The 20,779-nt window shown below is 60.2% G+C and overlaps 3 protein-coding genes across 9 annotated transcripts; 1 reads left to right on the top strand and 2 right to left on the bottom strand.

Moving 5' to 3' along the window:
* Positions 1 to 695: 695 nt before the first annotated feature.
* On the bottom strand, positions 696 to 10,620 carry LOC142067574 (neurogranin). 4 transcript variants are annotated; one of them, XR_012664098.1, is made up of 7 exons: positions 10,554 to 10,620; positions 10,033 to 10,207; positions 9,561 to 9,625; positions 9,356 to 9,421; positions 2,685 to 2,891; positions 2,379 to 2,454; positions 696 to 868 (listed from the first exon to the last, which is right to left on the bottom strand). XR_012664098.1 is itself a non-coding variant. In XM_075116340.1 (6 exons), exons 2-5 carry the CDS (start codon positions 10,184 to 10,186, stop codon positions 2,685 to 2,687), a joined length of 492 nt encoding a protein of 163 aa, XP_074972441.1. In that variant the 5' UTR covers positions 10,187 to 10,207; positions 10,554 to 10,611; the 3' UTR covers positions 696 to 868. The 4 variants fall into 4 exon arrangements, 3 of the variants coding, with proteins under 3 accessions (XP_074972441.1, XP_074972442.1, XP_074972443.1); XM_075116340.1 differs by lacking the exon at positions 2,379 to 2,454 and having other exon boundaries at positions 10,554 to 10,611; XM_075116341.1 differs by lacking the exons at positions 2,379 to 2,454; positions 10,554 to 10,620 and having other exon boundaries at positions 10,033 to 10,252.
* SIAE (sialic acid acetylesterase) lies at positions 10,363 to 16,841 on the top strand. 4 transcript variants are annotated; one of them, XM_075116327.1, is made up of 10 exons: positions 10,363 to 10,791; positions 12,288 to 12,452; positions 13,541 to 13,704; positions 13,793 to 13,931; positions 14,032 to 14,215; positions 14,547 to 14,656; positions 14,750 to 14,883; positions 15,112 to 15,266; positions 15,344 to 15,539; positions 16,623 to 16,841. In XM_075116327.1, the coding sequence occupies exons 1-10, from the start codon at positions 10,749 to 10,751 to the stop codon at positions 16,839 to 16,841; spliced, it is 1,509 nt and encodes a 502-aa protein (XP_074972428.1). In that variant the 5' UTR covers positions 10,363 to 10,748. The 4 variants fall into 4 exon arrangements, with proteins under 4 accessions (XP_074972428.1, XP_074972427.1, XP_074972429.1 ...); XM_075116326.1 differs by lacking the exon at positions 16,623 to 16,841 and adding an exon at positions 15,617 to 16,452 and having other exon boundaries at positions 10,365 to 10,590; XM_075116328.1 differs by lacking the exon at positions 16,623 to 16,841 and adding an exon at positions 15,617 to 16,452 and having other exon boundaries at positions 10,365 to 10,791; positions 14,032 to 14,095.
* PANX3 (pannexin 3) lies at positions 16,758 to 20,769 on the bottom strand. Its single transcript, XM_075116333.1, has 5 exons — positions 19,677 to 20,769; positions 18,846 to 18,988; positions 18,526 to 18,740; positions 17,709 to 18,373; positions 16,758 to 16,885 (listed from the first exon to the last, which is right to left on the bottom strand). The coding sequence occupies exons 1-5, from the start codon at positions 19,855 to 19,857 to the stop codon at positions 16,824 to 16,826; spliced, it is 1,266 nt and encodes a 421-aa protein (XP_074972434.1). The 5' UTR covers positions 19,858 to 20,769; the 3' UTR covers positions 16,758 to 16,823.
* Between the last annotated feature and the right edge of the window lie 10 nt (positions 20,770 to 20,779).

Below are 20,779 nucleotides of genomic sequence, written 5' to 3'. Positions count from 1 at the left end.
TGTCCAGTGCCATGGGTTTGGGTGAGTTTGTGGGGATTTCGGGAGCTGCGGGTCCCACGTCCCTCCGGGTGACGTCAGAGTGGCTGTGTGATGTCAGAGCGGCCCTGTGATGTCACGTCACATCGGGGGGGGAGGTGTCCTCACAGCGTGCGTGTGTTGTCACCCACCACGATTTCACGCCCTGCCGGGTCCTTGAGTTGGGTGGTATGATGTCACAACAAACATGCAGCTTCGCAGTGTCCGACTCGTGCCTGTGTGACGTCATGGTGGCTGTCACATGTCCGTCAGTGCCATCATGCGCGGCCGCGTGATGTCACACCTGCCATCGCACAGCCAGCAGGGACGTGACGCGTGCCTGTATGATGCCACACCTGCAATCACGTCCAGCACTGATGTCACACACACCTGTATGATGTCACACGCCCAGCAGTGATGTCACACCACCCAACTCACAGCCACAGAGCATTACCTGCTGTCTCCTGCCCACACGCCACAACACGCACACTGGTGTGATGTCATGCTGGCCATTGCACGCCCTGCGGTGATGTCACACATCTGGTACGATGTCACGCCAGCCAGTGGCATCACGCGGGCGCGGACGGCATCACCCACCCTGTGACCACCCCACCTCCGCAGCGCTGTGACCTCACCGCTCCGCTGGATGACATTGAAAGGCGCCAAGGACAGGCCGGGGCCTCTGGCAGGGGCGTTTATTGGGGCGGGGAGGGGCCGGGGCGGGGGGGCCGCCGGCTGCGGGGGGGCCCCGGGGGGCGCATGCGGGGGGCGGCGGGGCGAAGCGGGGGCTCCTGGCCTCGGCGGTCGGCGGGGGCTCAGCGGTGAGGGGCGTTGGGCCAGCACCTGGTGGCCCCTGCAAGTGAGGAGAGAGCGGTCAGCCCCACCTGAGCTCTGCCTGCACCCCACTGCTGCACCTGCACCCCACTGCTGCACCCTGCCTGCACCTGCACCCCACTGCTGCACCCTGCCTGCAGCTGCACCCCACTCCTGCACCTGCACCCCACTGCTGCACCTGCACCCGCACCCTGCCTGCACCTGCACCCCACTCCTGCACCTGCACCCCACTGCTGCACCTGCACCCCACTGCACCTGCACCCTGCCTGCACCTGCACCCCACTCCTGCACCTGCACCCCACTCCTGCACCTGCACCCCACTGCTGCACCTGCACCCCACTGCACCTGCACCCTGCCTGCACCTGCACCCCAGTCCTGCACCTGCACCCCACTGCTGCACCTGCACCCCACTGCTGCACCTGCACCCGCACCCTGCCTGCACCTGCACCCCACTGCTGCACCTGCACCCCACTGCTGCACCTGCACCCTGCCTGCACCTGCACCCCACTCCTGCACCTGCACCCCACTGCTGCACCTGCACCCCACTGCTGCACCCTGCCTGCACCTGCACCCCACTGCTGCACCTGCACCCCACTGCTGCACCCTGCCTGCACCTGCACCCCACTCCTGCACCCTGCCTGCACTTGCACTCTGCTCCTGCACTCTGCTTGCTGTAACCTGCTCCCTCCCTGCCCATGTCCTGCTCCTGCATCATGCACCCTCTCCGTACCCTGTCCCCTCCCTGCCGGCCCTCCTGCCTGCACCCTGCCCACATGCTGCCTGCACCCTGCCCTGCCCTCTTTGCACCCTGCCCACCCCCTTCTCCTGCACCGCGCACCCTCTCCCTGCTCGCCCCCTCCCTGCCCTGCCTGCACCCTGCCCCTGCCCTACTTGCCGCCCACCCACACGCTGCCTGCACCCTGCCCATGCCCTGCTCCTGCAGCCTTGTCCTGCCACCCGCCGCTGCCTGCACCTGCCCTCGCCCAGCCCCATCCCAGAGCCAGGGGGACACCCTGCCTGGAGGACTCCGGTGGGGGGGGATTAGGGGGTGAACCCCATTCACCTGGGGCTGGAGCCCATACCCAGGGTGCAAGCCTGCTCGGCCCACCTAATGAGCTTCACGATTTGCAATGTGCAGCTGTATCCCCATTGCATCCCCACTGAACCCCCACTGCTTCCCTATTGGAACCCCATTGCATCCCCACTGAATCCCCACTGCATCCCCATTGCTTCCCCACCACATCCCCGGTTCATCCCCACTGCCCCCTCACTGCCCCCCCGTTGCACCCCCACCGCACCCCATGCCCTGCACCCCCACCGCACCCCAGCTGCCTCCCCACCACACACCCCCGCGCGCACGCACACGTTGCCGGGGCGGCAGCACGCCTTCCCCGCCGCTAACCCCAAACCAACCTCCCTGTAGCCAGGGCCGTTCCCCCCCTCACCCCGCTGGGATGGGGTACGGCACCACCCCCCCGGGGCACCGATGCCACGCGGCCTCGGCACCGTGGGCGCTTTTTTAAATTTACCTTTTCCTGCCAGGAGACTGTGACACAGGCTTTTAAAAATAGCATGTGCTGAGGCGAGGCGTTCGGGGTGGTGTTGCTAAGGGAGAAATTCGATTCAAATCTAGGGCTTCGCCTTCCCATGCTAACTACTACGGCGCGCTCCCAAAATTAGGGCAGGCAGGCGGCCCCTGCGTGCTTTCGCCTCTTGGGAAGGAAAAAAAAAAAACCCACCTTTCTCCATCCCAAATCGGAAGGACGCTGGGCGCAGCATCCTTGTTAAAAATACCAACCCGGTTTTGGGGGAAATAAGGGCAATTTGGGGTGTACCTAGTCGCCGTTGCGGAGGTCGCCGCCGCGGGTGCTGTTGGCGCACTCGGCGTCCTTGGTTTTCCGATCGATCTCACCCCCTTTGATCTTCTTGCGGGTCATATGGCCGCGGAAACTAGCCTGGATCTTGGCAGCTGCCGCGTTGGCGTCGGGATCGTCCAAGGGGATGTCCAGGATGTCCTCGTCCAGCTTCGTGCAGGCTCCCTCCTGCCAGCGGCAACGGGAGGGTTACGGCTGGGGGCACCCCGGAAAGGGCACCCCCCCGCCAAGTTAAGCCAGTAAATAAGGTCCTAAATTAGCCCTTCTGCTAAAAACAGGGGGATCCTTTGCTAAAAATTAAGGTTCTGTGCTAAAAAATTAGGGTTCTTTGCTAAAAATCAGGGATCGTCGCTAAAAATTGGGATCCTTTGCTAAAAAATGCAGGTTCTTTGCTAAAACATAAGCATCCTTTGCTAAAAAATAGGGTCCTTTGCTAAAAATTAAGGTCCTTTGCTAAATATTACAGTCCTTTGCTAAAAGAAATGAGGGTCCTTTGCTAAAAACTGAGGATCCTTTGCTAAAAATTGGGTTCCTTTGCTAAAAAATTAGGGTCCTTTGCTAAAAATAAGGGGTTTTTTGCTAAAAAATGAGGGTCCTTTGCTAAAATTTAACATCCTTTGCCAAAAAACTGAGGGTTCTTTGCTGAAAACTATGGCTCTTTGCTGAAAGTCAGGGTCCCTTGCGGGTGTCTTGGGGGATTTGCAACCAACGGCACAGCTGGGGAAGACGCTTCCCCCCTGCTCATCCCTAAATCCCCCTCCCCGCATCTCCTGGCTGCAAGAATCCGAATCCCCCCCAGCCCCACCGGGGCCGGATCCTGCTTTGCGAGGGCCGTGATACGGGGAGAGGAGCACCCATGGGGGGGGGGGGGGATTTTGGCACCCTGGGGGGGGGTCACGCTCTGTAAGCCAAGCTGGCCGTGCCTCAGTTTCCCCTTCCCTCGCCGCCTGTTGCATCCCTCCGCACCCCAGCTCAGGGCTTTGGCAGAAACACCAGGAAATTTGGGAAGGGAATGATGCCGGGCGGGGGGAAATGTCCCCCCTCCAAGGATAGATCATCCCCCTCCCCTCCTGCCGCATCCCACCAGAGCGGTTAGACCTGGTGCCGAGGTCTAGGGGGGGAAAAAAACCCCGCGGGGGAGCGAGGTGGCATTGGGTGCCCGTGTCGGCAGCAGGTGCATCCTTCGCATCGCCCCGGGACTGCTTTAAAGGAGGGGTTTTTTGCGGGTGGGGGGGTTATTTGGGGGGTGGGCAGTGGGATGCTCTTCCTCTCAGAGCGTGCCATGGCTCCGCAAAGTTGCTCGGGTTGTTTTACCATTGCAAAAGGTGAAGGGAGCAAAAAATGAGCGGTGGCGGCTTAAGTGACGGCTCCGAGGTGGAAACGATATGTCCAGGGTGGAAATGTTATAGCCAGGGCTGGAAATCCTATAGCCAGGGGAGAAATCCTATATCTTGGGGGCAGGAAATCCTATAGCCAGGGGAGAAATCATATATTTGGGGGAGGAAATCCTATATCTAGGCAAGGAATCCCATATCCATGGGAGAAAACCTATGTACAGGTGGGGAAAACCTATATATAAGGGAGAAATCCTACATTCAGGGGAGAAAACCTAAATACGGGGGGGGCATAGCTTATATCCATGGGAGAAATCCTATATTTCGGGGAGAAATCCTATATTCAGGGGGTGGAAACATGTATCCAGGGCAGAAATCCTATATCCAGGAAGGGAAAACTACATCCAGGGGGAGAAATCCTATATATGGGGGGGGGGAAATCCTATATGCAGGGAGAAATCCTATACCCGGGGGGAGAAATTCTATATCCAGGGTGGGCTTTGCCTCTCTGGACGTGCCCAGGAGGGTAGATGGGGGCTTCTCTCCGTGCCGCCAGACGGGCAGGAGGGAAAAAAGGAGAAAAAAAGAGGGGGAAATAGGGAAAAATGGGGAAAAAAGGGGGGGAAAGGGGGAAAAAACAGAAAAAGAGGGGGAGAATGGGTAAAAAAGTGGGGGGAAAAGGGAGAAAAGAGGGGGAAAGGATGTGGTTTTCTGCCGGATCAGCTCCATGAGCTGGCTGGCGGCTGGGCGGTGAGGGGTGCTCACCCTTGGGTGAGGATGGAGAGGTACAGCCCCCTGCTCCCCCCCCCCCAGTTTATTCCTTTATCCATAAGCAACAGCCGATCCTGCCTGGAGAGTAATTGGGGGGGGGAGGAAAAAAGCTGACTAAAAGCAGGAACCCCCCCATGTGGCTGCTGGATTTGGGGATGGGGGGTGCTCCTGACCGGGATGTCGGATGCTGGGGTGGCTGCCGGGTCCTGAACTGGTGCGAAACAGGACAGGGAGGGTTTTTTGGGGGGAGGGGGCGGAATATGGGACTGGGGGTTTGCAGCAGCACTGGGCAGGGGGGACGGGCGCGGAGTTGGTTGAGCTGTTGGGTGCAGCACCCATCGCCGCATCACATCCCCCCCAACTCTGCAAACAACCCCCCCGCCCCGCAATCAGCACCCCCAAATCCCCTCCGCCGCCCCCGTACCCCGCTCCAGGAGGGAGAGGGTCAAATAATAATCATAATAATAAATTCAATGCAGAAAAGCGAGATGCTGGAGGGGGGGGGGGGGGACCTACATTGCAGCAGTCCATGGCGGAGGACGGGTGGGCGGCCAGCGATGGGCGAGGGGCTCCGGCAGGGTCTCGCTTCCCCGGCGGCTCTCCCGGCGCAGGTGGCAAGTTGAGCGGAGCCGCTTGCCTACGTAATGCGCTTTCCTCCGGGCGAGCCTATCAGCCCTACACCCCTGCCAGGCTTTTACGGTGGGGAGGAGGGGGGGGTGTGTTTCTTAAATTTTTTTTTTCCTTTTTTTTTTTTAACCTCCTCCAATTTTATTTCACAGCCTCCAACTCCCTCCTAACACTTAAAGGAGCCGGCAGCTCGCAGCGGAGTTTCGTGTCATAGAAAAATCACCCGTGGAGGACACAATCAAATATTTAACGGCGCTTTCGGGTCTCACCCTCAGCGTGGCGGGTTCCATCGGCCCGCGCCGAGATTTGGAGGGTTTATTTTTTTGGGGGGGGGGAGGTGTGAACCCCCAGCAGATGGGAGCGATGGGTTATTTTTTTGGGGGGGTATGCTTGGCCCATAGCGATGCTGGAGGGGGGTTTTGCCCGCCTGGGTTTCTTTGCACAAGGGGGCAAAACCTTCACGACCTACTTAGGGCTTGGACCCAAAGGAGGGTGAGGATGAGGATGGGTGGGTATGGAGGGACACTGCCTTCCACTGAGTATCCGCTGAAGCCCAGGGGTGATGTGCCCAAACATGGGCTCCAGGTGGAGGGGGGTGGGCTCCGAATTTGGGGTTTGGACATCCCTTCCCTACTTGCAGGAGATCCAACCCCCCCAAATTTGGGGTGTTTTCCAGCCAGACCTGAAAACCCAGCCGTTTTCCAGCCCTCGGTGAATTCTGCGGACCCCACTTTTGCCCTCGGACCATGCTGAGGCACCGGGGCCAGCAAGGTGAGACAGGAGAACCCCAGGAAAGATGGGGGACCCCCAGGGCAATGCGGGGGGCTGCTGTCTGCAGCCCCCCGCATCGCCCGCCTCACTCGCCTCTAATCCGGGTTTGAGAGTTGCTAAGCAACCACATAAGTCGCCCGTGGGCTCCGTGCGCCGATGCTGGCTCCGGCTGGCCCCCGAAATGCGGCATGGCCCCCCCAGCCGGGCGCCGGCACCTCCCAGCCCGTGGGTGCAGTCGGGCCTCCCCAGGCTCGCTCAAGGGGCTGCGTCCTGCTTGGGGGTCTGGTGGCACCGAACTTCCTCTTTGCCATCACCGGCATCATCATCATCATCATCACCGTCATCATTAGCATCCCCGTCCCATTGACATCACCATCCCTGTTCCTGGCACTGTCACCATCCCCATCCCTGTCCTCATCCCCATCACCTCCAACACTGGCCCCGTCCCCACCATCGGCCCCCTCCCATCTCCATCATCATCCCCTTCCCTGTCCCATCCTCATCATCATCCCCTTCCCTGTACCATCCCCATCATCATCCCCTTCCCTGTCCCATTCTCATCATCATCCCCTTCCCTGTCCCATCCTCACCATCATCCCCTTCCCTGTCCCATCCTCACCATCATCCCCATCCCTGTCCCATCCTCACCATCATCCCCTTCCCTGTCCCATTCTCATCATCATCCCCATCCCTGTCCCATCCCCATCATCATCCCCATCCCTGTCCCATCCTCACCATCATCCCCTTCCCTGTCCCATAATCGTCATCATCCCCTTCCCTGTCCCATCCCCATCACCATTCCTGTCATGATCCCCAACCCCATCCCCATCTTCAGCCCCACCATCTCTGTCCCCGTCCCCATGCTCATCCCCATCATCATCTTTGTCCCCATCCCTGTCCCCATCACCTTCCCCATCATCATCCTCACCCCTGTCCCTGTCCCCATCCCTGTTCCCATCTCTGTTCCCATCCTGTCTCCATCTCTGTCCCTGAGGCCACTCCAGTCGGGGTGCAGGTGGTGGCATCCCCTGACACCCCCAGTTCCCCAGGGCACCCAGAACACCCTGCACCCCATCCCATCCCACCCCTTCCCTGCTACCCACCTCAACCTCTTCACCCCACGATTCACTGCCTGATGGGGGTCAAGCCTGCCCCCCCCCAGCAGCACCCAAACCCCACACCCAGGGAGGTGGGTGCCCCCCAAGCATCCCCCGATCACCCTGCCAGCCGTCAGCACCCGGCTCTCCCCACCGGAGCCACTTTTCCGCCAGCAGCTCTTCCCACCGGCGCAGCGAGCGGGGCGGGGGGGCAGAAATAGCTCTGCTTCAGAAAACCGCACTCCAGCTTCCAGGCAAAGCCTCGGCCGCTCCGCCGGGATTTTTAGACGGGAAAACAATCGCTTTCCCTTTTTTTTAAAAAAAAACCCCTCCAGATCCATTGCTGCCTGGTCTGGTGAGGGAAGATGGATTGTTCTGGGGGAGCCGAGCGGAAAGGGTTTTTGGGGTGACCTGTGCGTCAAGGATCTGGGAAAACAAACCCCAAAACTAGGATGTAAAATGCTGGGAGGGTCTTCCTGGAACCAATAAACCCCTAAAACTGCACAAAAACAGGGGGGGGTTAGGCGCAGTTTCAATGCAAAGGTGGCTGGCACCCCCCTCACCGAAACCTGCTCCGGCCGCGGCCCCCTGGTCCTGGCAGAGCCGGCGAGCGCCGACGTCTCCCGCAGGCTGCGGCTGCGGAGGAGGGACGCGAAATGCCAGAACATTTCTAATCATTAACGGCAGGTTTTGAGCCTGTTCCAGGCTCTGCATTTTTTTTTTTCCCCTCACTGGGCCCCTTCATCCAAGAAAACAACCCACCCCGGGGCATAAAATGGAGCTTGGAGGGGGGGGGAAGGAATATTGGGGTGATGCTTTTCCAGGTGGTCCAGAATCTCCTAAATCTGAATCCTGATAAAATAACTGGAATTTTGGAAAGGGGAGGACGGGCACCGCGGCTGGCGAGACCCGCAGGAAACATCCCGCCGTCGTGGTTTGAGATGGTGGCCCAGAGGTGTTAAAAAAATCCTTTAAAAAACCTAAAAAAAGGGAGGAATTTGATGGCGAAAAGGTGGCGGGTGCTGGCAGCTGGTGCTGGGGGGGGTCAAGGCGTAGCTGCTTGGCACCAGCCCCAGGCACAGGGTCCCCGCCAGCTTTTATTTCCCCATCCCTCCTTCCTGTTTTTCCCAGGGGAGCCCCCCCACCTCCCCGTGCCACTGTGGGCAAGCACATATGGCCAGATGCCCCCCCTCGCCCCAGGAAAAACAGGAGGCGGGGGAGACGCACACAAAACTGGGTGAGGATGGGTTGGGGGGGTTCAGTCCCCCCCAAAAAGAGAGCAGCCGGTTTTGATGCACCCCCCCCTTTCATGCTGGTTAGGATTTTGCAACTGTTCCGGGTGGGAAAAAATCCTGAATTTAACGGCTTTTTTTAATGGGATGGTGGGGAGTCCCCCCACTGTGGTCCCCCAAAATGCTGGGGAGGCTCTTGCAGGAGGGCGGGGAGAGGAGCAAAGTCACATCCTTCCTTCACGCAGGAACGCTATTAAATTTTCGACAACCTCCAGGGATGCAGGGGCCTAAATATAGAGCCTTAAAATATCATCTCAAGCTCAGCCCAGCTCCTAAACCCGAGTTTTTTTTTTAGGGAAGAAATCTCAGGTGAGAGTTTCTAATAACGGCGGGGACCTCGTTAATAAAAATCCTCATTAAAAAAGCGCCGCGAGGGTGGGGTGGGAGATAGTTGCCCACCCCCAAGAGAAGGGCAAGGAGCCCGGTGGGCAAATTGAGGGAGGGGTTTGGGAGGGGATTTATTTTGAGTCCTGGCACCTCATTTTGGGTTCAGATGTCGCCAAATGGGAGATTTGGGGCGAGCGCTCGGGCCAGGTCCCTGGGGAGGTGTCCCTTTTAAGGAGGATTATGGGGACGCGATCCCCTTCGGCCGTGGGTTTGCTCCTCTCTGCTGCATCACGGCGAGGATTTTTTGGGAGGAATCACAGTGTGTCGGTGCCCGTGGGTACTGTCAGCTCCCCCTGCCGCTGTTTTTGGGCTTAAATAGCCTTGTTTTGGGTGCGTGCGCAGGGTTTTTTTACCATGTCCATAGATGCAGCGCTGCCTGCTTGCTCCCCTGCCTTGTCCTCCATGTCCTCCTCTGGCTCCTGGAGGAAAAGCAGGAAAACCTAAAATTTAGGGGGTGGGGGACAAGGGTGGCAGGGCAGGGTGGGTGCGGGGTACCAGCCCTTTGCTCCCGGCACCCCAAATTCCCTGGGGAGGGGGCAGCCAGGGAGGGCAGCCTACCTGGAAAGGGGGCCGGGTGAGAAGCTCGTCCTCCTCCAGCCGGGCTCCCGACACCACGGATCTCTCTGGGGAAGGGGGAGGCTTGATGCCATGGGCGATGGGCACAGGTGGAAGGCCTGACGCCCCGTGGATGGGCACAAGGGGTAGGGCTGACACCCCGGGTAATGGGCACAAGAGGAAGGCGTGACACTCCGGGTGATGGGCACAAGGGGCAGGTGTGTAGCACTGAGCAATGGGCACATGGGGCAGGCCTGACGCCCCGGGGATGGGCGCAGGCAGAAGGCCTGTCACCCCGGGTGATGGGCACAAGGGGAAGGCCTGTTGCCCTGGGTCATGGACACACGTGCAGGCCTGATGCCCTGGGTGATGGGCACAAGGGGCAGGCCTGAAGCCCTGGGCCGTGGGAAGGCAATGCGGCGTGGGGCAGGAGATGGAGGTGCAGGGATGGCTGCTGCCGGGCCAGGCCACTCACCCTCTCTCTGCTCCAGCAGCGTTTGGAAGTGCTGAGCAGCAAAGGCCACCAGGTCTGTGGGCTGTGCCCGCAGCACCTCCAGTACCAGCCCCTCCAGCAGGTTTTGGAAGCCGGGGGGCAGCCGCAGGGTGGTGCCAGAGGAGGGGATGGACATGGCCGCCTCTCCCGGGTCCCTGCACCGCCACGGCCGGGGTTAGTCGCGACCTGCATCCCCCGCCCTCCCGACCGGGCAGCGCCGGGACTCGAACCCGCTATCACGGGGGCTGGCGGAGAGCGGGGACAGCCAGCCGCTAGGGGGCGCTCCCAGCCGCGCCTGCGCACGGCCGCCTCTAACTGCGCCTGCGCGGCGTCTGCCCGGGCAGGGCGGGGTGAGCGGTCGCGGAGGGCCCCGGACCCCCGGAACCCCCCGGACCCCCGGAACTCCCCGGTTCCCCGGATCCCCCCGGTCGCCTCCGGTTACCCCCGGCCCCCCTCCTCTCCACCCCGCACCCCCAGCCCCATCCCCGGCCCTTTCCTCCCCTCGGGCCCGGCCAGGCCGCGCCGGCGCCTCTGGACGTGGTGAAGACGCTGTCGCTTGGCAACCGCTCCCCCCCCAATGGCAACCCTGGCCACGCCCACAGGGGGCGGGTCTGACGGGGCGGGGCCTGGCCGGGCGGGGGCGGGGCCTGGCGGGGTTGGGGGTCCCGCTGCCCTCACGCCCCGTTGTCCCCCCCAGGATGGTGGCGTGGGTGCTACTGGCCCTGGCTCCCGTGGCAGCAGGTAACGGGCTCGGGGGGGGGGGACGGGGACTGTTTCCACACCACCAGCCCCACGGGCACCTTCCGCAGCCAGATCCGGAGGGCAGGACACCCACGAGCCCCCTTCGGGGCGCTTGGCACCCCTTACACCCTGCTTCGACCCCCATCTCATCCTCCTGAGCCCCACTTCGTCACCCTTTGCACACCCAGAGACCCACTTTGGGGCCCTTTGCACGCCCTAAACCCCGCTTTGGCACCCCTGGCACCCCCCCAGCCCCGCTGCGATGCCTTTGGTACCCCCAGAGCCCCACTTTGATGCCTTTGGTACCCTCAGAGTCCTGCTTCAATGCCCTCAGCACCCCCTGAGCCCAGCTTTGATGCCCGTGGCACCCCCCTGAGCCTCACGTCAGCACTCTCAGTATCCCCCCGAGCCCCGCTTTGAAGGCCTTGGCACCCAGCAAGCCTTGCTTCAATGCCCTTCGCACCGCTCTGAACCCTATTTCGACGCCCTTCGCACCCCCTGCAGCCTCATTTCAACGCCTTCTCACCCCTCCTGAGGCCCGCTTTGATGTCTTTGGCACCCCCCCCAGCCCCTCTCTGACACCCTTTGCACTCCCCAGCCCCTCTTCGATGCCCTTGGCATGTCGCTGCTGCTGTGGGATGATTCTTTACGTAAGGTGGGAGTCGCATGCGGCTTCTCAGCGGTGTCTCATGGGCTCTCCTCCCTTCCCTCCTCCCAGCCGCTTTTTATAGTCTCCAGTCTCTTCCCTGGCGTCTCGTTTTTTTCTCTTTTTTTTCCCCTTCGACTCATATATTTTATGTAACTTGTCCTTCCCGGAGCCTCGTTGCATGAGACGGTGGGACCAGCGATGCAGCTGATTTCGGAGAGGCCAAGGACACAATTTCTTTCCTTCGTTAAGCCCAGCCTGGGACAGGCTGCAGAGGAGACAGGGCTCTGTGAGCCCCACTTCGGTCGCTACGTTGGGGACCACTGCCCAGATCGCCTCTCCATGCCCACAAATGTTGCCCTGACCTCCTTTTAAGCGTGGTTTTATTTTCACACCCTAAAAATGGGGCTTTTGGGGGTGCCTCCGCTTCCCTCCCCACTGAGGGCACCTTTGCCAGTGCCACGTGCCCGGCGGCTCCCATCCCACTGCTCGCCAAACTTCTTCTGCAAGGGAAGAATACATTAGAACATATTTATTAGCAAGGCTGGGCTGGTGAAGATGCTCCCATACTGTTATTAGAAGAATTTTTACCAATATTCAGACCCAAACTCTGTGTTACACAAGCTCCTGTGCTTTGGGAGGTGACTTCCCTCGTAGGGCTGGACTCTCTTGGGCACTTCAAATCCTGCTGCTTCCTCAGCTCTTTGCTTGATTCGGTTGATCAGGACTGAAGGAAGCTGTAAAATAAAGCGGCATCTCAAATAATCTGTGTTTTAAGAGGGAGTCGGAGGATTTTTCTTGTTGCTTTTTGTCTCTTGGAGACAATGTTGGTGCTGTCTCTTGATCCTAGGGGCGATGCTGGCCTTCGCGTCCTACTACGGCGACCACATGGTGTTGCAGAAGGAGCCGGCGGGGGCCGTGGTGTGGGGCTACGGGGAGCCGGGGGCCACCGTGACCGTGGCTCTCTCCGGGGACCGTGGCGTCATCCTTGCGAAGAAGACGGCACAAGTTAAAGGTTGGTTCTGGACCCTCACCGGGCAACTGGGGCGGGTAGTTTTGGTGACTAAGGAACACGTCTGAACCCAAATGGCTGCCGTCCATGGCCCCATTGCCCCTGGGTTTGTCCCACCACTGCTCTGGGGCTGCGGAGGTGATGGTGACGTCTCCAGCTGTGCACCCCCGGGGCCGTGCTTTCCCCTTCTCTGGGTGTGGGGGGCGTTCAGCCGTCCCCCTCCCCACCGACACCAGCCTTTGCTCACTTTGGCTTCCCAACAGCAAGATCCCGTAGGCGCCGAGCAGGAGCTGAGCTGCCGCTGGGGTGGGTGGCACCGTGTGGGCTTGAGCCGAACAGTGAGGCTCCGGAGAGGAGAGGAGGGGGATTTAGCTCCTCTCCCTGTCAAAACCATCTCTGGGGAAATCTCCAGAGCGCTCCTGGCTTCTTTTTCTGACATATCCCCCCCTTGGAGGATACTGCTGGTGTTCTCTAAGCCCTGAAGGATGTCGTCCCTGCAGGCAGAACCTTCCTCGAGGAGGCTGGGAGGGCTTGGAGGCATCTCATCTCCCCTGGTGGCCTCATGCCCTGCCTAGAAAGTCCGGGGGTCTGCTCAGCACCTCTGGGGAGCAAAACTGCTGCCTAAAGGACTCCTCCACAAGCTGGAGGGCCCAGAAGCATCTTGTGAGGAAGCAGCAACCCGCTGCTACCAGGAGATCTGCGGGATCTGGCCCCAGACAGGCCAGAAAAGCCACACTAAGCTCCAGCAGATCTTTATGCCTCGATTCGGCACCTCTAAAATTAGCTGGAGACATCTCGGTGTCACACACACCAAGCTGCTCCTGTAATCCTGGTTCCTCCCAGCAGCTTCTGCTCTGACACACATTTGTCTTTGAGATTCTTTTTAACCCCTAAGTTCCTGCAGGAGGAGAGACCCTCTGATGGCAGAGAGCTTCCAAGATCTATTTCTCCAGCCTGGCTGTGCGGTGGGGAAGCTTCCCCTCGTTACCTGTCCATTCCCACCAGTTGTTGGCTGCTCATCCCGCCTCTTTGCAAAGCTCCTGAGGTCTTTATAGGGGTCATGAAAGTCAAACACCATCCTCTTCTTCCAGGACCTTCTGGGACATGGACAACTGTCCTGGACCCCATGGACCAAGGTGGTCCCTATTCGCTGACGGCCGGGCAGGGCTCGGCAAACGTGACGCTGCGGGACATCTACTTCGGGGACGTGTGGCTTTGCAGTGGGCAGAGCAATATGGCAATGACAGTCTTGCAGGTACGCGCCCCATGACACGGCCTGATCCTGCCACCTCAGGCAGGGATCAGGCAGGGAAGCACCTCGCACGCTCCCAACCCTTCCCTAGATCACCAATGCCAGCCAGGAGCTCGCCACCGCTGCTCGCTACCCCTACGTCCGCGTCTTCGCCGCAGCGCCCGCCCGCTCTGACGTGGAGCTGGAGGACCTGGCGCAAATCGACTTGCCGTGGTCCATCCCCACAGCCGGTGAGTGCAGTGTGCCACCAAAAAAAAAGCCTGGAAATGGCTTTTTTTTGTTGTTTTTCCCCCCTCTTTTTCCCCTCGCAGCCTTCTGTTTCTTGAACAGAAAACCTGGGCCATGGGAATTTCACCTACTTCTCGGCCGTCTGCTGGCTGCTGGGGCGCTACCTGTACGAGGCCCTGCGGTACCCTGTGGGGCTGGTGGAGGCGGCCTGGGGGGGCACCCCCATCGAGGCCTGGTCCTCCCCAAGGGCTCTGCGGGCGTGTGGGCTCCCGGAGGACGTGGGGAGGTGAGAGAAGAGGCTGTGGGAACACCTCCAGCCCCATGCCATGCCGCTCTCGGGGGGCATCCTCCATCCCTTGCCATCCCACCTCCGCTCCCGAAGCATCCCCGGAGCCCTGCTCTCCCCTCCGTGCATCACTTTGTGCCCCCTCGGGTAAAATCCCCTCCTGGGAGGCACATCTTTTCAGGTGAAGCAGGCGGTGAGGGGAAGAGGGGGACTCCAGGGCTCCACTTTTGCATAGCATTTGCTTAAACCATGCAAGGCTGGCTCCTGAAGGCCCAGCTTCAGGGTCAGCCTTGTGTTTTACACTCCCCTTACGCCCGGCTTTATCTTCCAGCATCTCCACGCACCCGCATCTCTCTGGCCCGCAAACGCCCTCCGTGCTCTGGAACGCCATGATCCACCCGCTGCTCAACATGACGCTGCGGGGTGTCGCTTGGTACCAGGGTAAGCCCCCCCATTTTTTTCCCCCCTCCCCAGCATGGAACAGCCCCCCACTGTTCCCCCAGGCGCTCAGTGGCCCCTCATTTTTGGGGACAGGGGAGGCCAACGCCTTCCTGCACACGGACCAGTACAACTGCACCTTCCCGGCACTCATCGCCGACTGGCGCCGGGCGTTCCACGTCGGATCAGCTGGGCAGACGGAGCCGCTCCTCCCATTCGGCTTCGTGCAGGTGAGGCGGGGGGACAAGGGGCAGGACCCCCACCCCCCCGTGGGGACAGCGTCATGACGCTCGGGGAGGTTTTACCCATCCTTTCGCACCCTGGAGGCCCCTTCCAAGCGGGTGGGAGGGAGAGGATGCCGTGAACATGCGGACATGTCTTGCTGGGGTGCTGAATCCCAGGCAGGGACCGCAGCGGCCGCTTACCCAGCTCCACCCCTGCACCCCTCTGCCTTGCAGTTGTCCACCTATCGCCGGCAGAACCTGAACGACAGCTTCGCCCGGCTCCGCTGGCACCAAACAGCCGATCTGGGGGTTGTCCCCAACGCCAGGATGCCTGGCACCTTCATGGCTGTGGCGATGGATCTGTGCGATGAGCGCTCTCCCTACGGCAGGCGAGTCCCGGCGGGGCGAGGGTGCAGAGATGAAGCTATCGGACACCAACCCCGTGCTGCCTTCCTTTTCTCGGCAGCATCCACCCCCGGGACAAGCAGAATGTCGCCCGCCGGCTGCACCTGGGCGCCAGGGCCGTGGCGTATGGGGAGAAAGACCTGGTTTTCCAGGGGCCGTACCCGACCCACGCCATCCTGGAGGTGACCAGGGGTCTGCTGAACCTCACCTATAGCCAGGAGCTTGTCTGCCGTCAGAGGGACCCGCGGGCGTTCGAGGTGAGGAGGGAGGAAGAGCTTCCCCCGGGGCTGGAAGAGGGAAGCCCACCTTGACGGAGGTTTCCTGCCTCACCCAGGTCTGCTGCTCCAGCCAGCCGTCCCCATGCGGGTGGCTGCCGGCACCCGTGGTGGCCGTGGAGTCCCAGACGGTGACGCTGGCCCTGGCCGGCTGCAGGACGCTGGTGCTGGGCTTGCGCTACGCCTGGGCCGAGTGGCCCTGCGAGTACGAGTCCTGCACCCTCTACAACACCTGGGGTCTGCCTGCACCCCCTTTCCTCATGGGTGCCCTGCCTGTAGGGGAAACCCCGGGGCTCTCCGAAACAGCCGGAGTGAGGGAGCTGCTTCTCCTCCCCAGAGAACCCCGGGGGATTTAGGGGAGGGGACGTCAGAGGGAGCTCAGACCTCTCGCCAAGCAGCTCGGGGCTGCTGGCACCATGCCCTTCCGATTTGGGGAGGCGGCTGGCTTGATTACTCGCTTACTAATTAAACGCTTTCCAGCTTCTCTTTGGCCCGAAGTCAAGGCTGCAGCGGGAGGAAAAATAAAATTTTAAAAAGGCCAATTTAAAATGAAAATCTATGAAAAATTACATTAAGCCAAGCAGCAGGACACACTGCTGGGAGTTGAACCCCTCACCGCTGCTCCTCCCTGCCTGTGGAGCTGGTCCTGGCTCCCCCCCAGGACACCCCAACCTCTCCGGGCATCAGCAGCTGGCCCCCACAGCAGGGTGCTCGCAGGATCCAAGGCCTGGCCTCTGTCTGAGGGGCGGAGAGAGGAGCTCTGCCAAAAAAACCCCAAACCCCACAACCAAACGCTAATGCTGGGGCTGGGACACAGGGCGTGTTGCTTTGCAGCAGTAGCGAGTGCCTTCCACCTCCCTGTGTTAATAACTAGTTAATAAAATGGCTCACTTTATTTTTGGGTCCCTTTTTTTTCTTCAGAGGAGCAGCCTTTAGTCCTCCCTCCCTAACAGCAGGGAAATAGGCACGGAAGAAGCACCCAGCACTCAGAATAAGACATCCGAGAGAGTCTCTGCACAAAAATATTGATTGTTTAACCTTTTTTTCTGGGAAAACATTACGTAGGAAGGGGAAGCCCAACCACAGGTGAACTCAGCCCGGCTGCCGCCGTCCCATTACAGACGTCACCCCACCAGGCTGTATCAAAACCGGAGTTTAATGCGCTCGAGGAACACTGGCAACAAAGGATTAGATCGAACTGGATCCCAGCAGACCGACTGGGCAGGCACCAGCAGCAGCCGCCCCGCCTGCTGCCTGCTCCTGGGGTCAGGCAGAGCCCAGTGAGTCCCGGGAGGCTTTTCCCATGGCTTCCGCTCCAGGCTTTGCTTCTGGGCAAGGAGGGGAAAAGAGGAGGAAGTTAATTAACTGGGTGATCGCGAACTGGGATCTTGGGCTTTCTCCACCAGCGTACAACTAGCCCGAGCGCCAGTTGTGCTAGCCCTGTGGTTGCCATGCCAACGAGGATGCTAAAAACAGCTCAATCTGGGTGTTTGTTTTTTTTTTTTTTAAACCACAGCCCTCAGACTGTGTTCAGGGCCAGGAAAGGAGCCCAGGCATCCTGGCTCCCGCCCTGCCAGGTTGGGGATCCCCATGAGGCTGCGGAGGAGGCGCCTCCGGCTCCCCAGAACCCAAAGGGTGTGGGGGAGGGAGCAGCAGTGCCTGGGGAGGCCCCAAGAGATGCAGCTCTGCCTCAGAGACCCATCTCCATCTCCGCACAGTGCCCACCAGTGCCATGCTAACAGGAGAAGGGGGCAGGCACCACCCCCCCACCCAGGATTTAAAGCTCCCAACTCCACTCCCAGCAGGCTGGGCTGCTCTCTCCACCAAAAATGGGGACCCTCCGTTTTGCCCAGAGCTTGGATTTAAGCAGCAAGCTCTCCGCTTTCCGTTCCTATAGCAACTCCTGCCCACGCGTGGGCTCGCAGTCGCATCAAATCCGGGCTGCCAGAACCCATCTCCGGCTGTAAACGGAGCCGTTGGCCCTCCTGGCAACCCCCCATCCCTCCCCCAAAACCTGAAGGTCTTGGCGAAGGGTTTAGGGCAACGGTGGATCTGGCCTCACCCCACAGGCTGGGATCTGGCGGTGTGGGATCTGGCGGTGCAGGAGGCAAGAGGGGAGCAAAGAAGTCTTCGCTACCGAAAAAAGCCTACCTGGAGCCCCGCTGTTGGCGAGGGACGTGCTGCCGTCGGCCTCGGGGGCGCAAGCATGGTGTTTGGGCTTGGTGGTCTCCAGCCCAGCCAACAGCGTCATGAAGTCGACGACAGTATCGATGTCCTCCTTGTTGGCAGTGGCTTCCCTCAAGGCGCTCACGGCGTTGAGGCGGCCGAAGGAGGTCAGCTCAGAGATGTTGGCCCGGAGGAAGAGGAGGATGATGTTGAGGTCGTTGATGGGGCAGGTGAGCATCTTGCGGCTGAGGAGATCGAAGGCGGGCAGCATCTCGTAGACGGAGAGCAGCCCCTTGTCCCACTGGCAGAGCTGCAGGGCGTTGTAGATGACGACAGGTATGAGGAGGACGTAGACACCGCCGACCGAGAGGCTGATGAGCTGGAAGACGGAGAAGAAGACCAGCTTGCAGGGGATGAGCGGGGGTATGTGGGGCTCCGCCTGCAGCAGCCCTGTTTTGATGGAGCAGCTGAACTCATCCTGGAAGAAGATGTTGAGGTGGAGGAAGACCAGGTAGAGGCAGGTGGCAGCCAAGAACAGGAGCAGCAGCAGGTTCCTCAGGATGTAGATGAACACCAGGGAGTGGGCGTGCTGCTTGCAGGTGAGGTAGCGCTCCAGCAACGGGAACTCAAAATACCTCTCCCGGCGGGCCCTGGGGGTAGAGGGGACACACCAGGGACTTAGAGCCACCCCCCAAAAGTGAGTCGCTTCACCAAGCCCGGCCTGAACATGGCCACAGCCAATGCCACACGGAGGGGCTTCAGAGGGACGCCGTGACTGGTCGAGGCCACCCAGAACTCTCACCTCTCGTATTCCTCCCAGAATTGTTCCGGCTCGGCACTGGCCTGCTGGACCTTCCGCATGTGCTGCACCAGGCGCACAGAACGGTTGTAGGATTTGTCCAGCTCGTCGATGATGAAGAGGAGGTCGGAGTGGAGGGCGGGAGCGGCCACGTAACGCCACAGCAGGTAAGGCATGTACATGAGCACCGCCACCACCAGCAGCGAGTAGGGGAAGACCTGGGCAAAGGAGACGAGCAGGTGTCGAGCGGCGCGGAGTTGTTTCACCTCCGCCGCACACCCGGATGGGACCTGAGGGCACCGGGATGTGAACTCAACCCGTACCTTGAGAGCCCAGAGGGACTTGGTGACGGCGTGGCCCTCGGCATCAAAGCCGTGGTGGACGAGGGAGTCCCAGCAAGCCATGTCAACAAAGGCGGACTGCTTCCCCGTGAAGTTGGTGGGAGAGAAGCAGCTGATCTGCGAGCCTAGGGTGAGGAGAAGGGTGAACCTCAGCCGCGGAGGTCTGGCGAGGTCCCACTCCACAGCCAGGTACCAAGGCGTTGCAGGAGAGCAATTATGTATAACGCATCACTTTGAAGCCTTTTTCGCAGCCGCTTTACAGCTGTCCTTCCCCACCGCTGCGATTTCCAGCAAGGACTTTACCATCGCTTCCCAAACACAAACGCTTTGAGCCTGGCCGCGGGCGCACGGGGTGGGGAGGGAATTGGAAACTGCCCAGAAACCGGAGTCAAACCAAATCCCAGTGGGACAACGGCCCGAGGTCGGATTTAGCCTGAGGGCATGATGCACTGTCAATGCAGCCCTCTGTGCTGCCCTCAAAACGCTGGCGGGACGCATACCCTGAGACGCCCTGCCGGCACCCTCCTCCTCCTCGGAAACAACCCTGCGGCACCCCAAAGGTGCTGGGGGCGAGCGGCCGAGGCGGGGCGTTGATTCACCACCGGTCCTGAGCTTTCCCAGTGACCAATAATCCATTAAAAACAATTAATAAATATCCCTGAGAAAGAACAGTTCCTAAAACTAGATTTCCAGGCTGCTCCACCTCAGACCACAACCGTGCTGGTGCAAACACGAGAGTTTTGCAGTGATAACCCAACCACTGTCGGCAATTGTCCGTGACCCAAAAATCCCCGTTGCAAAGCGTCGACTCACCGGCAGAGAATTCCTGGGCAAAAGCCAGCGAGACGAGGAAGAGGGGCAGCCCCACGGTGACAAACTTCAGCAGGCGATCGCTCGGCAGCTCCAGCCGCAGGCCTTTGGCTCGGGATCCACCAGGATCCGGGAGGAGAGCATCGGAGAGCATGTACTCGGCAGCCGTGTGGGAGAGAGACATTTTTCTATTGAGGAAGAGACGACAGTGACTGCTGCTGCTGTCCAGGGGCTCCGGCGTTGTCTGAGGCGTGACCAGCTCAAGGAGTGACTTTGTAGGGCTGCAGGCATCGCTCGCCAAGCGCTCCGTCCCCAACGGCTGTAAATGACAGCTTAGACGGCACGTTAAATTGACTGGTAATTACAGGGGGAAGCCTTTTTGCAAATAGCACACCCTAAAATAGAAAGAGGCAGCGTTCCTCCCCGGCCGCAGCCGCTCCCCGGCTCCTCGTGGTTTTACATCCCTCTCTCATTAAGGTGTATTTCTGGCGGCATGTTTGAGGGGTGTGGGGCTCCCCAGCTATGTGTGAGGCGCGGGGAGGCAGGGGACAGGGCATCACCCTACCGAAATGCCCCAGCCAGGTACGCGGCAGCCCCGCGGGGTTACAAAGAGCCCTTTCCTGCACCCAAACCAACCAGAGGGGCTGGCAAAAGTCCTGCTGCTCAAGCCCCAAGCTTTTGGGGACAGGCCAAGACACACTGAATGCCTGTGGCTGCGATTTTGAGGCAGGACGTGGTTCCCCAGGTTTTGGATCTCCCCTCTTGCCTCCTTCTTGGGGCATGGGGGAAGGAACCTGGTGCCAAGGCAAGCTCCCGAGGAAGCAGGATCCCGACAACGGTGTCTGAATATAAGCGATAAGGGAATATGGAGTGGTGGGATAGAAGAAATTCTCCCAGCAGTGTAAACGCTCCCCCAGAAACCCACGCCAACACCTCTGGCAGTGCAGAGCAGGAGGAGTCCTGGAGCTGCTCGGCCAAGCCAAGCAGAGGAACTCCCCGCACAGTTTCTCGGCACAGCGAAAAAAAAACCCACGGCCGCTGCCAAATTGCACTTTCGATGGATTTTTCGAATGAAAGGAGTCTCTAAATTTGAACACAGAACGCCA

Source organism: Phalacrocorax aristotelis, chromosome 22 (genome assembly GCF_949628215.1).
Source record: "Phalacrocorax aristotelis chromosome 22, bGulAri2.1, whole genome shotgun sequence".
NCBI lineage: Eukaryota > Metazoa > Chordata > Aves > Suliformes > Phalacrocoracidae > Phalacrocorax > Phalacrocorax aristotelis.
Note: the sequence above shows the minus strand (reverse complement) of the source record. Positions and strands in the feature narration are given on the sequence as shown.

Bases quoted from the DNA above. Each gene is read 5' to 3' on its own strand.
- LOC142067574 (XM_075116340.1), bottom strand. From the start codon at position 10,186: ATGTCCATCCCCTCCTCTGGCACCACCCTGCGGCTGCCCCCCGGCTTC. The intron at 9,626-10,032 runs GTGAGTGGCCTG...CCCCTTCCCCAG, and splicing joins GCTGCTGGAGCAGAGAGAGG to AGAGATCCGTGGTGTCGGGA. The intron at 9,422-9,560 runs GTAGGCTGCCCT...CTTTTCCTCCAG, and splicing joins TCACCCGGCCCCCTTTCCAG to GAGCCAGAGGAGGACATGGA.
- SIAE (XM_075116325.1), top strand. From the start codon at position 10,749: ATGGTGGCGTGGGTGCTACTGGCCCTGGCTCCCGTGGCAGCAG. The intron at 10,792-12,287 runs GTAACGGGCTCG...TCTTGATCCTAG, and splicing joins CCTGGCTCCCGTGGCAGCAG to GGGCGATGCTGGCCTTCGCG. The intron at 14,216-14,546 runs GTGAGAGAAGAG...TTTATCTTCCAG, and splicing joins CTCCCGGAGGACGTGGGGAG to CATCTCCACGCACCCGCATC.
- PANX3 (XM_075116333.1), bottom strand. From the start codon at position 19,857: ATGTCTCTCTCCCACACGGCTGCCGAGTACATGCTCTCCGATGCTCTC. The intron at 18,989-19,676 runs GTGAGTCGACGC...TCCTCACCCTAG, and splicing joins TGCCCAGGAATTCTCTGCCG to GCTCGCAGATCAGCTGCTTC. The intron at 18,374-18,525 runs GTGAGAGTTCTG...CTCTACCCCCAG, and splicing joins TTCTGGGAGGAATACGAGAG to GGCCCGCCGGGAGAGGTATT.